This window comes from Ranitomeya variabilis, chromosome 3, assembly GCF_051348905.1.
Source record: "Ranitomeya variabilis isolate aRanVar5 chromosome 3, aRanVar5.hap1, whole genome shotgun sequence".
Taxonomy (NCBI): Eukaryota; Metazoa; Chordata; class Amphibia; order Anura; family Dendrobatidae; genus Ranitomeya; species Ranitomeya variabilis.
The window spans coordinates 52,349,544-52,362,321 of NC_135234.1; the positions used below are offsets into that span (position 1 = coordinate 52,349,544).

General features: G+C 43.8%; 1 protein-coding gene across 1 annotated transcript in view; it reads left to right on the top strand.

Moving 5' to 3' along the window:
* Positions 1 to 12,778, top strand: part of SAMSN1 (SAM domain, SH3 domain and nuclear localization signals 1) — a 166,781-nt gene that overhangs the window by 63,578 nt on the left and 90,425 nt on the right. The window contains exon 9 of the mRNA XM_077294039.1: positions 844 to 1,199. Within this exon, the coding sequence (XP_077150154.1) occupies positions 844 to 1,199 (356 nt within the window). The remainder of the gene's footprint in view (positions 1 to 843; positions 1,200 to 12,778) is intronic.

The window sequence follows — 12,778 nt, forward strand, 5'->3', positions numbered from 1 at the left end:
TGTAGCACAGCACAGGGCAATGGGGGGAGGCTCCTGCTGCAGCTAATGACATTTTACAGCTAGTAAAAAGATTGAGAAAATGAGTGGGGACGTGGCTGAGATTAAGGGACACAAATAAGATTTCTTTAAATATTTTCTTTAATTTTAAATACAGCATAAAACTAAATGGGATCAAAGTAACAGCAGAAATGTAGGGGAAAGATTGGTGAGGATGTTTTCAAATTTTTTTGTAAATTAAAAGGCGGATTCTGGTTTTAGCAAATAAATATTTTTTTATTATAAGAAATCAACAATTTGCCAATATCATTTACGGTATGTATCAATGTTTAATTTATTTTACTTGCTTACATGGCGGCATTAATTTCAGCAGCACTTCACGTTCATTATCATCTCTGTCCTCATTGGAGCTCACAATCTAGAATCCCTATCAGTATATCTTTGGAATGTGGTAGGAAATCGGAGAACCAGGAGGAAACTCACGCAAACACGGGGAGAACATACAAACTCCTTGCAGATATTGTCCTTGGTGGGATGGGATCCTAAGGCCCCAGTGATGCAAAGCGACAGTACTAACCACTGAGCCACATTAATGATTTTTAATATCTTTGCTTGTAGTTTTATATAGGAGCCTGAGAGAACTGTGATACACTCAGTACGTGGCAAACTGCATTGGTACAAAAGTCATGGTAAAACTGCAGAACTATTACATCTATGACACAACTTCAATTTCCAAAATTGTCAACATATTTCGAACATTATTTCATTTTTGCTTTGTTTAGTTTTACTGCCAGGAAGAATCCGAATTATAGACTTATAATCATGGGTTCAATGTTTCATTCACAGCTCCTACCCAGGACATTGAAGAAGAGGAAGAAGAGACATTAGTAACATGCATGAAGCTATCGAAATCCCAAGACAAAAAAATGGTCAAAAACAGACAAGAACCAGAGCAATATACAGAGCACAATGGCACTTCGTTAGACAAGTCTATCAGCCTCAAATGGAACCCTCCAAAAAGTATGGCCCCATCTCTAGAGAACCATTCTTACTACTTCACTGACTGGAAATCCTTTCCTGATCACTTTGATCCTTTGATTTTCTCAACATCACACATAGAAGAATGGGAAACCTGCATTTGTTGTAACCACCAGGCCCAAATCCCATGCTCCTTCACTGACACACATCTTCCGTATGCTTGGGTAAGTCATCTCAAAGCTTTTTTTTAACCCTTTTTCCAGGGTCTTAATGTTACCAAACAGTGGTTGATAAAAGTTATTATTATCTTTAAAAGTATATCTGGATATGTGCGCTTGTTACGGCGCTGGACAAATAGACTGCTGACAAAAGGATGAAATTGAGGAACTAATTAAAGTTCTCCAAACTACCCCAAATAAACAAAATATCATCAATAAAACATCACAATAATATTAGCCCATTCCGTAAACAGCCTTCAGAGTAGATCGTTGAGTCCTTTCATTTTCCTACTTATAGATTTTGTAGCTTGGGGCAAATTGCGTCCCCATGGCTGTACCCCATTTTTGTAGCTATAAATATTTTTTGTAAATAAAAAATCTAAGATTCATTGACCCCTTATTTATCCTTTATGTGGAATTATTATCAGTATCATAACCCTCCATTCCAATGTGTATTTGACACCCTGGTTGTTCCCTGTGGTATTGCATTTAAGCTATTTAAATAAACACGGCAGACAACACATAAGATCCAAGATAACTGCACATGATGGTTAGTCTGTCTGTAGGCTAGTCTAGATGTACTATATGTCGATACTGGCACTTTAATCAGTTTTTCAATTTCATCCTTTTGGCAGCAGTCGATCTGTCTCAGTGCGGTAGCGAGCACACGTCCAGTTATTCATTCATTGATGGATCAGCACACAGAACCGTTTTCCCTACCAGCAGCTATCTATATCCTCCAGTGTATTAGGTAAAGCACCAGTGTTTTAAAATATTTCTTCACATATATTTGATGTACAATAACAAATTATATTGTGGTAATCTGTCAACAGGTTTTTACTATGTAATCTGAGAGCAGCATGATGTAGGGGCTGAAAGCTTAATTCCAAAGGTGTGTCATTTTCAGTTCCGCATATGTTCATTTTTTTACAATCCCCGTTTTCTCTGCTGCAGATCTAGCAGAGTTCGGAATGCTGAGCTCTGTATAACCCACCCACACCACTGATTGGCTGCTTTCTCTGTACCATATACATTGTCAGAAAGCTGCTAATCAGTAGTGGGGGCGGGGTTACATAGAATACATAGACCAGGAGCCAAGAGGCAGCTAGTGCTGTAGTGATAATCTCCTGCTGATAAAACACTGATTTTATAGAAATAACAACACACAATCTAGTAAGTGAAACATTGCTGGAATCAGGGTCACTAGCACCAATTAATCATTGCATTACTGTCAGTGTTTTGTCATAAATATTTTTCAGTTGGGGACTTCTTGATTTGCAGCAAATTCATCAAACGATTTGCACCTTTTTTTCAAGATGTCTTTCATGATTTAGCTAATTTTCTAGATGTTTTCCAGATTTATGAAATGTGATTTTTTTTTCTTTACTTTTTTTTAAAAGTCAAAAAATTTAGCAAAACTCTATTTCAGTTCCCTGCAAGAATGATTTTATGAATGTAAGAGGTTTTTTTGGCACTTTATTGCAACATTTTGCGAAACGTGCAACGTTTCCCGTTAAACTGTTGCAAAATCAGTTCAAGACAAAAAAAGAATATGTTGGACTTTGCACAAAATTCATGATTTGCAAGTGTTATTTTGATGAATTTGGGAGAAAAAACATCAGCAAGAAGCAAAAGTCTAAAAAGAAACTCACAACTTTTTTGGGTTTTTGATACTTAGTAGAGATAAGTGTCTGGTGTGAGATGGAGATTATTGAGCAGTGTCCCCCACCAGCATCTTATCTCCAGATTCGTAATCTTAAAAAGTAGACTTTTTCTATGTTTTTTGCACAAATCATGTTAGATAGTATGTATTCGGCAGCATGAGAAGATCAATGTTGTCGTAGCCTCAATCTTTGAGCTACCTGAATTTTATTGACCCCTGGCGATTTTTCATTTTTGTACATTCGTTTTCTCCTCACCTTCTTCCAAGAGACACAACTTTTTATTTTTGTGTCGTCACATAGCCGTGTGACGCTTACTTTTTGTTTACTTAAGAAATATAAGACGGATCCAGGCAACTATCATCCGGTAAGTCTGACATCAGTAGTGTGCAACATTTTTTAAGCCTTTATAAGAGTTGACCTGCAGAGATATATTGCAGAGAATAATATAATAACTGACAACGACCATGGATTCATGAAAGATAAGTGGTATCTAATCAACATGTTGGGTTTCTAAGTCTGGATGATGGCCATGAAGCTGATGTGACATATATTGGCTCTACAAAGGCATATGATACTGGACCACACAACAGCCTTACACTGAATCTCCAGAAGCCAGGACTAGTGGACACTGCATGCACCATAGGTAAAAAACTGGTCAAGGGACAGGAAACAAAAAGTCATTGTAAATGGCACATTATCTAAATGGGATAAAGGCATCAGTGGGGACCACAAGTATCTGCACCAGGAGAAGTGGGGACCACAAGTATCTGCACCAGGATCAGGGGGGATAACAAGTGTCTGTGTAATAGTATTGTAATAGTATGCATGTACTGAGTGTGTCACCACGGAACAGACAGACCAACAGTTGAGGGGTTTATTAACAGGAATCAGGTTCTCCTCGCAGGGAGGAAGAAGTGGAATATAACTAAAGGTACCTTCACACGAAACGACTCTACAACGAGAACGACAACGATCTGATCGCTGCAGCGTCGCTGTTTACATCGCTGTAGAGATGTCAAACACAGCAGCTCCAGAACGACGCAGGAGCGATCCTGTGACGTAGCGGTGACGCACTTATCGTTCTCACAGGTCGTTAGCTCCATGTTTAACATTGCTGGCATCGTTGCTTTTGCTGTCAAACACGACGATACACGCCGATCTGACGACCAAATAAAGTTCTGGACTTCTAGCTCCGACCAGCGATATCACAGCAGGATCCAGATCGCTGCTGCGTGTCAAACACAACGATATCGCTATCCAGGACGCTGCAACGTCACGGATCGTTGTCGTTCTCGTTGTAAAGTCGTTTCGTGTGAAGGTACCTTAACAATATAACAGTGCAAAAATATGGGAGTCAAACAGTGTGACAATAGAAAACGGAATTTCTTTGGAAAAAAAACACTTATCAGTCTGCTGAGGACTTGCTTGAAGAGTCATCTTCTCCAACGAAGGCGCCGAGATACAGCGGCACATGTCGTCCCTCTGTTGTCCGTGGGCTGAGTAGTCTGTAGGAGCCTGCTGCCTGGGGTTTCGAGAGCTAATGTGGTATACACCGGCTCTGAGTCTTTAACTTTTGCAGCACAGCCTATCCCGGGAAAACGATGGTCAGTCTATTAATAAGTCTCTCAGCAGCAATCAAGGGCTCTGCACTGATACCATGGGTCACAGTCTCTGCATGGGCCACTGTCTCCGCACAGGTGTCAAGGCGCCCCTCTCCAGTCACAGCAGAGTCTTCTTTATGTACTTAGAAGATGCAGTCTTTTGGGGCAATCTCCCTGTATTTGTCCTCTGACCGAGAGCTCTCCCTCTTTCCCGGATTGCAGCTGCGTCCTGCTCTGACCGCTGCTCACGCTGCTCTGACCCTTGCACGCACACCTTTCCCGCTCTCTGCCCGGCTTCCTTCCTGTCCCAGTCTCTAAGTCTGCCCCCTGGGGAACCTGTAGCACAGCTCAATGGTTCCAGGCACGGAGCCGAGAAGGTAACCGCCCCCGGACTCTTCTTACGCTTCACCTCCTTACATCTGCATCAGGAGCAGTAGGGACCACAAGTATCTGCACCAGGTGCAGTGGGGAATACAAGGATACCAGTGGCAGTGTGGGCCACAACTATCTGCATAAAGAGCAGTGAGGACAATTATCTGCACCAGGAGCAATGGGGACCACAAGTATCTGCATGAGGAGCAGTGGGTACCACAAGAATCTGCACCAATAGCAGTAGGGGCCACAAGTATCTGTACCAGGTGCAGTGGGGACCACAAGTATCTGCATCAGGAGCAGTGGGGACCACAAGTATCTGCACCAGGAGAAGTGGGGACAACAGGTATTTGCACCAGGAGCAGTAGGGACCACAAATATCTGCACCAGGAGCAGTGGGGACCACAAATATCTGCACCAGGAGCAGTGGGGACCAACACCAGGAGCAGTGGGGACAACAAGTGTCTGCATCAGGAGCAGTAGGGACCACCACCAGGAGCAATGAGGACCACAAGTATCTCCATCAGGAGCAGTGGGGAATACAAGGATACCAGTGGCAGTGGAGGCCACAACTATCTGCATAAAGAGCAGTAAGGACAATTTATCTGCACCAGGAGCAGTGGGGACCATAAGTATCTGCACAAGGACCAGTGGGGACCACAAGGATACCAGGAGCAGTGTGGACCACAAGGATACCAGGAGCAGTGGGGTCCGCAAAGATCTGTACCAGGAGCAGTAAGGCTTATTTTTTAGCGTGACAAGATGTTGTTCTGAATTACACCATTCATATTACCAATGTGTAGGTTAACTCACTCAGCTGCTCTCAGAGGTAGACACAGGAGTACTGCTTAGGTTAATCTTTTGCTGGTTTATTAAACAGCATAAACCATGGCAGGATTTAACAAAATAAACATGGCCTTTCTGGCATAACAGCAAAACAAAAGATAACTTGTAGCACAGTCCGTGTATCTGCAGGATTCGCCCGCTCAGGATACAGTACACTCCAACTCCCACTGGAGCTACCACCTGGAGACTTCACTGTCTCCAAACACACAGCAGATAAAAAAATACAGTTGCTGGACATTTAACTTCTCTAACCACACCCTTGGGGAGGAGATATGGTGAGTGGCTGTCCCACCCATCTCTTACAGCCACTCACAAGAAACCCAACCCTGTCATGGTCGATTAACCCCTTAGCACATAACATGCTGGGGAGAATCTTCTGGGTTTCACACCACAGAAGATAGTAACCTTTGTGACACATATCTCCCCTCACACACAGCGCCAGTGACCCTCTGACACCATATAGACTAAGGGAAAATGGTTCCTCAAAAATCCAAGTGTGGTAAAATAAAGCAATATTGACAATGTGTTTTCGGTTATATTTTTACAATGTTGATTGTACAGTAAATGATACTGATTCTCAATTCTCTATTTTTTACTAGTTCCCTTTGGGGACTTGAACTTGCAATCGTCTACGTGACTGTACAATATATAGCAATACCACAGTATTGCTGAATATAGTGAAAAGCAGCGTCTTCTATGAAGCTGAGCCACAGGCTTGGCATCGTAGAAGCAATCACATGACGGTTACCTTTTGGCTCCCTGTGGTCATCTTGCAGGGGAGCTCATGGGCATCCCAACCAACCTCCAGGCTGGATCAGTGATTGACATTGGCATTTAAGCAGTTAATAGCAATGATCTGTGGGAATGCCAATCGCTGCCATTACAGACAGATGTCCGCTATATAATATAGCCGGCATCTGTTGTCTCTGGAGTGGGCTCTGCTTCTGAGCGCACTCAGAAGTCCCTGACATGCTCAAAGACGTAATGGTATGTCAGTGCTGAGGGGTTATTGTTGATAAATGTAAAGTAATGCACTGTGACCACAGTAATCATATTAACTCATATACATTAAATGGGACTATATCAACAAGAGAAGGACTGGAGCATTCTGGTCATCAGTAAGCTGAGCAGCAGTACTCAATGTCAAGCTGCAGCGGGAAACGCAAACAAGATTTTAGGGTGTATAAAAAGAGAGATAAGATCCTACAATCCCAAAATATTTTATCCCTCTATAACTTATTCGTAAGGCCACATCTTGAATGTAGGATCCAGTTTTTAGCACCACATTTTAAAAAAGATATTGGAAGTTAGAGTAAGTTCAAAGGTGGCAAGTAGGTCATTACATATGATGGAAGGCCTCTCATGTGATGAGAGGTTAGGGAAATAGGGATTGTTTAGCTTAGAAAAAAGATGCAATCTCATTTATATGTATAGATACATTTTTGGTCAATACAATCGACTGGCACATGACTTATCCCTTCCAAGAAATTTACAAAGGGGCACTCATTACATGTAGAGGAAAAGCGATTCCAGCAGATAAGTAGGAAGGGTTCTTTACAGTTGGAGCAGTCAGACTGTGAAATGCCAGACCACAAGAGGTAGATGTGGAGACTAGGGTTGAGCGACTTTCATTTTTTTAAGATCGAGTAGGGTTTTGGGAAACCCGATTTTGTCCAGAGTCGAGTCGAGTGCAGTCGGCCGATTATCGCTAAAAGTCGGGGATCGACCGAAACACGAAACCCAATGCAAGTCAATGGGGAAGCATAGTCGGCAGTGAGTGGAGGCCAGGAAAACACCTACAGTGCCCATTTTAATGCCAAAAACATCCATTCTTGTTTCTGAAGCTTGCCAATCTTAATTAACTGTATAATAATAGTTGGGCATAGGGAATTGGGTGAAAGTTGTGGGGGGAGTAGGGCTGGCTCAAGTTTTTCGTGGGCCCAGGAAATGCGGACTACGTCACGGCGGTGTTGCAGGGAAAGGTAAGTATTTAAAAGTTGCAAGTGCTGTGATCCTGAGCAAGCAGGGGGGGGGCCCACTCGTTCGCATTGCCACTGGCACAGGGCCCCTCAAAGTACGGCGGTGTGTTTGCATGGCGGGGGCGCCTCCCACCAGCAGCGACACTTTTGCGTACTCTGAGGGGCCCTGTGCCAGTGACGTCGCCAACGAGTATGCCCCCCCACCTGATGAAGGAACCTGCACTTTCATCTGCACCTTCCTCTTTGTCCCTGTGTAAGGTGGTATAACATGCGGGAAGGGGAACCTTACTTTCAGCAGGGACAGATTCTGGCTGTGTAGAGTACAAGGGGAATGTAGTGGTCTAGGTCAATGTACCAGCAGACTCATTTAGCAGTGGCTGGGCAATGGGCAGGATGAGGAGGAAACAGATATAGGGCCAAAGAATAAAGTAGGCTACATGCAGTTCAAAATTGGTAACAGGACTAAACAGGCGGCATTGCTTTGTTCAGTGGAGTAGCAAACCCAAGAGCAGCAGACACTGTTTCAAGGGCCTAACCACACTAGTAGGCCAAATGCAGTTTAATATCTGATAGTATAGGGCGAAAGCCAGAATGTGGAAGCTCAGCTTTGTTCAGTTGAGGACAACACCAGGGAGGGGCAGACACCTTTAGTAGGCCGGAAAAGCCTATTGCATTTTTTAAAATGGTAATTTGGAGCAGAAGGTTGAAGCTCAGCTTTATTTACTTGAGGGCAACACCAGGGAGGGGCAGAAGCCGTTAGTAGGCCCTAACCACCATTTTTTTTTTTTAAACCACATAATGAGAGCCGGAAGGTTGAAGCTCAGCTTTATTTAGTTGAGGACAACACCAGGGAGGGGCACACAGACAGACACCTTTAGTAGGCCTGAAAAGCCTATTGCATTTTTCAAAATGGTAATTTGGAGCAGAAGGTTGAAGCTCAGCTTTATTTAGTTGAGGGCAACACCAGGGAGGGGCAGAAGCCGTTAGTAGGCCCTAACCACCATTTTTTTTTTAAAACCACATAATGAGAGCCGGAAGGTTGAAGCTCAGCTTTGTTCAGTTGAGGACAACACCAGGGAGGGGCAGACACCTTTAGTAGGCCGGAAAAGCCTATTGCATTTTTTAAAATGGTAATTTGGAGCAGAAGGTTGAAGCTCAGCTTTATTTAGTTGAGGGCAACACCAGGGAGGGGCAGAAGCCGTTAGTAGGCCCTAACCACCATTTTTTTTTTTTAAACCACATAATGAGAGCCGGAAGGTTGAAGCTCAGCTTTATTTAGTTGAGGACAACACCAGGGAGGGGCACACAGACAGACACCTTTAGTAGGCCTGAAAAGCCTATTGCATTTTTTAAAATGGTAATTTGGAGCAGAAGGTTGAAGCTCAGCTTTATTTAGTTGAGGGCAACACCAGGGAGGGGCAGAAGCCGTTAGTAGGCCCTAACCACCATTTTTTTTTTTAAAACCACATAATGAGAGCCGGAAGGTTGAAGCTCAGCTTTATTTAGTTGAGGACAACACCAGGGAGGGGCACACAGACAGACACCTTTAGTAGGCCTGAAAAGCCTATTGCATTTTTTAAAATGGTAATTTGGAGCAGAAGGTTGAAGCTCAGCTTTATTTACTTGAGGGCAACACCAGGGAGGGGCAGAAGCCGTTAGTAGGCCCTAACCACCATTTTTTTTTTTTAAACCACATAATGAGAGCCGGAAGGTTGAAGCTCAGCTTTATTTAGTTGAGGACAACACCAGGGAGGGGCACACAGACAGACACCTTTAGTAGGCCTGAAAAGCCTATTGCATTTTTCAAAATGGTAATTTGGAGCAGAAGGTTGAAGCTCAGCTTTATTTAGTTGAGGGCAACACCAGGGAGGGGCAGAAGCCGTTAGTAGGCCCTAACCACCATTTTTTTTTTAAAACCACATAATGAGAGCCGGAAGGTTGAAGCTCAGCTTTATTTAGTTGAGGACAACACCAGGGAGGGGCAGAAGCCGTTAGTAGGCCCTAACCACCATTTTTTTTTTTAAAACCACATAATGAGAGCCGGAAGGTTGAAGCTCAGCTTTATTTAGTTGAGGACAACACCAGGGAGGGGCAGAAGCCGTTAGTAGGCCCTAACCACCATTTTTTTTTTTAAAACCACATAATGAGAGCCGGAAGGTTGAAGCTCAGCTTTATTTAGTTGAGGACAACACCAGGGAGGGGCACACAGACAGACACCTTTAGTAGGCCTGAAAAGCCTATTGCATTTTTTAAAATGGTAATTTGGAGCAGAAGGTTGAAGCTCAGCTTTATTTAGTTGAGGGCAACACCAGGGAGGGGCACACAGACAGACACCTTTAGTAGGCCTGAAAAGCCTATTGCATTTTTCAAAATGGTAATTTGGAGCAGAAGGTTGAAGCTCAGCTTTATTTAGTTGAGGGCAACACCAGGGAGGGGCAGAAGCCGTTAGTAGGCCCTAACCACCATTTTTTTTTTAAAACCACATAATGAGAGCCGGAAGGTTGAAGCTCAGCTTTGTTCAGTTGAGGACAACACCAGGGAGGGGCAGACACCTTTAGTAGGCCGGAAAAGCCTATTGCATTTTTTAAAATGGTAATTTGGAGCAGAAGGTTGAAGCTCAGCTTTATTTAGTTGAGGGCAACACCAGGGAGGGGCAGAAGCCGTTAGTAGGCCCTAACCACCATTTTTTTTTTTTAAACCACATAATGAGAGCCGGAAGGTTGAAGCTCAGCTTTATTTAGTTGAGGACAACACCAGGGAGGGGCACACAGACAGACACCTTTAGTAGGCCTGAAAAGCCTATTGCATTTTTTAAAATGGTAATTTGGAGCAGAAGGTTGAAGCTCAGCTTTATTTAGTTGAGGGCAACACCAGGGAGGGGCAGAAGCCGTTAGTAGGCCCTAACCACCATTTTTTTTTTTAAAACCACATAATGAGAGCCGGAAGGTTGAAGCTCAGCTTTATTTAGTTGAGGACAACACCAGGGAGGGGCACACAGACAGACACCTTTAGTAGGCCTGAAAAGCCTATTGCATTTTTTAAAATGGTAATTTGGAGCAGAAGGTTGAAGCTCAGCTTTATTTACTTGAGGGCAACACCAGGGAGGGGCAGAAGCCGTTAGTAGGCCCTAACCACCATTTTTTTTTTTTTTAAACCACATAATGAGAGCCGGAAGGTTGAAGCTCAGCTTTATTTAGTTGAGGACAACACCAGGGAGGGGCACACAGACAGACACCTTTAGTAGGCCTGAAAAGCCTATTGCATTTTTCAAAATGGTAATTTGGAGCAGAAGGTTGAAGCTCAGCTTTATTTAGTTGAGGGCAACACCAGGGAGGGGCAGAAGCCGTTAGTAGGCCCTAACCACCATTTTTTTTTTAAAACCACATAATGAGAGCCGGAAGGTTGAAGCTCAGCTTTGTTCAGTTGAGGACAACACCAGGGAGGGGCAGACACCTTTAGTAGGCCGGAAAAGCCTATTGCATTTTTTAAAATGGTAATTTGGAGCAGAAGGTTGAAGCTCAGCTTTATTTAGTTGAGGGCAACACCAGGGAGGGGCAGAAGCCGTTAGTAGGCCCTAACCACCATTTTTTTTTTAAAACCACATAATGAGAGCCGGAAGGTTGAAGCTCAGCTTTATTTAGTTGAGGACAACACCAGGGAGGGGCAGAAGCCGTTAGTAGGCCCTAACCACCATTTTTTTTTTTAAAACCACATAATGAGAGCCGGAAGGTTGAAGCTCAGCTTTATTTAGTTGAGGACAACACCAGGGAGGGGCAGAAGCCGTTAGTAGGCCCTAACCACCATTTTTTTTTTTAAAACCACATAATGAGAGCCGGAAGGTTGAAGCTCAGCTTTATTTAGTTGAGGACAACACCAGGGAGGGGCACACAGACAGACACCTTTTGTAGGCCTGAAAAGCCTATTGCATTTTTCAAAATGGTAATTTGGAGCAGAAGGTTGAAGCTCAGCTTTATTTAGTTGAGGGCAACACCAGGGAGGGGCAGAAGCCGTTAGTAGGCCCTAACCACCATTTTTTTTTTAAAACCACATAATGAGAGCCGGAAGGTTGAAGCTCAGCTTTATTTAGTTGAGGACAACACCAGGGAGGGGCAGAAGCCGTTAGTAGGCCCTAACCACCATTTTTTTTTTTAAAACCACATAATGAGAGCCGGAAGGTTGAAGCTCAGCTTTATTTAGTTGAGGACAACACCAGGGAGGGGCAGAAGCCGTTAGTAGGCCCTAACCACCATTTTTTTTTTTAAAACCACATAATGAGAGCCGGAAGGTTGAAGCTCAGCTTTATTTAGTTGAGGACAACACCAGGGAGGGGCACACAGACAGACACCTTTAGTAGGCCTGAAAAGCCTATTGCATTTTTTAAAATGGTAATTTGGAGCAGAAGGTTGAAGCTCAGCTTTATTTAGTTGAGGGCAACACCAGGGAGGGGCAGAAGCCGTTAGTAGGCCCTAACCACCATTTTTTTTTTTTAAACCACATAATGAGAGCCGGAAGGTTGAAGCTCAGCTTTATTTAGTTGAGGGCAACACCAGGGAGGGGCAGAAGCCGTTAGTAGGCCCTAACCAAAGTTGAAGGCCAAATGCAGTTTAATTTCTGATACTATAGGCCGAAAGCCAGAAGGTGGAAGTTCCGATTTAGACAGTGGAGGACAATTTGAATTAGGGACTGCAGACAGACTTAGTAGGCTGTCCCCTGTGGACCATGCATCCACCACATTAACCCATTGCGCCGTAATGGACACGTAATCTTCCGTGGCCATGCCTACAGGTCCATGCGTCTGTTGTCAGGTGCACCTTTGTACTCACAGATTGCCAGAGTGCATGGACAATGCGGTCTTCTACATGCTGGTGGAGGGTTGGGATGGCTTTTCTCGCAAAAGAAGTGTCGACTGGTTAGCTTGTAGCGTGGTACAGCGTAGTCCATCATGGCCTTATTAATAGTAAATAAAATATATAACTAGGCTCTATGAACTTTTAAATAGGTTCCAGGGGTACACGGGCAGCATTGGTGTGGTCAGTGGAGGAGTATTGCAAGTAGGGGCTGCAGACAGGCTATCAAAGGCCTAAAATAACAAACAGTAGGCAGTCATGGCAGTTTTACATCGG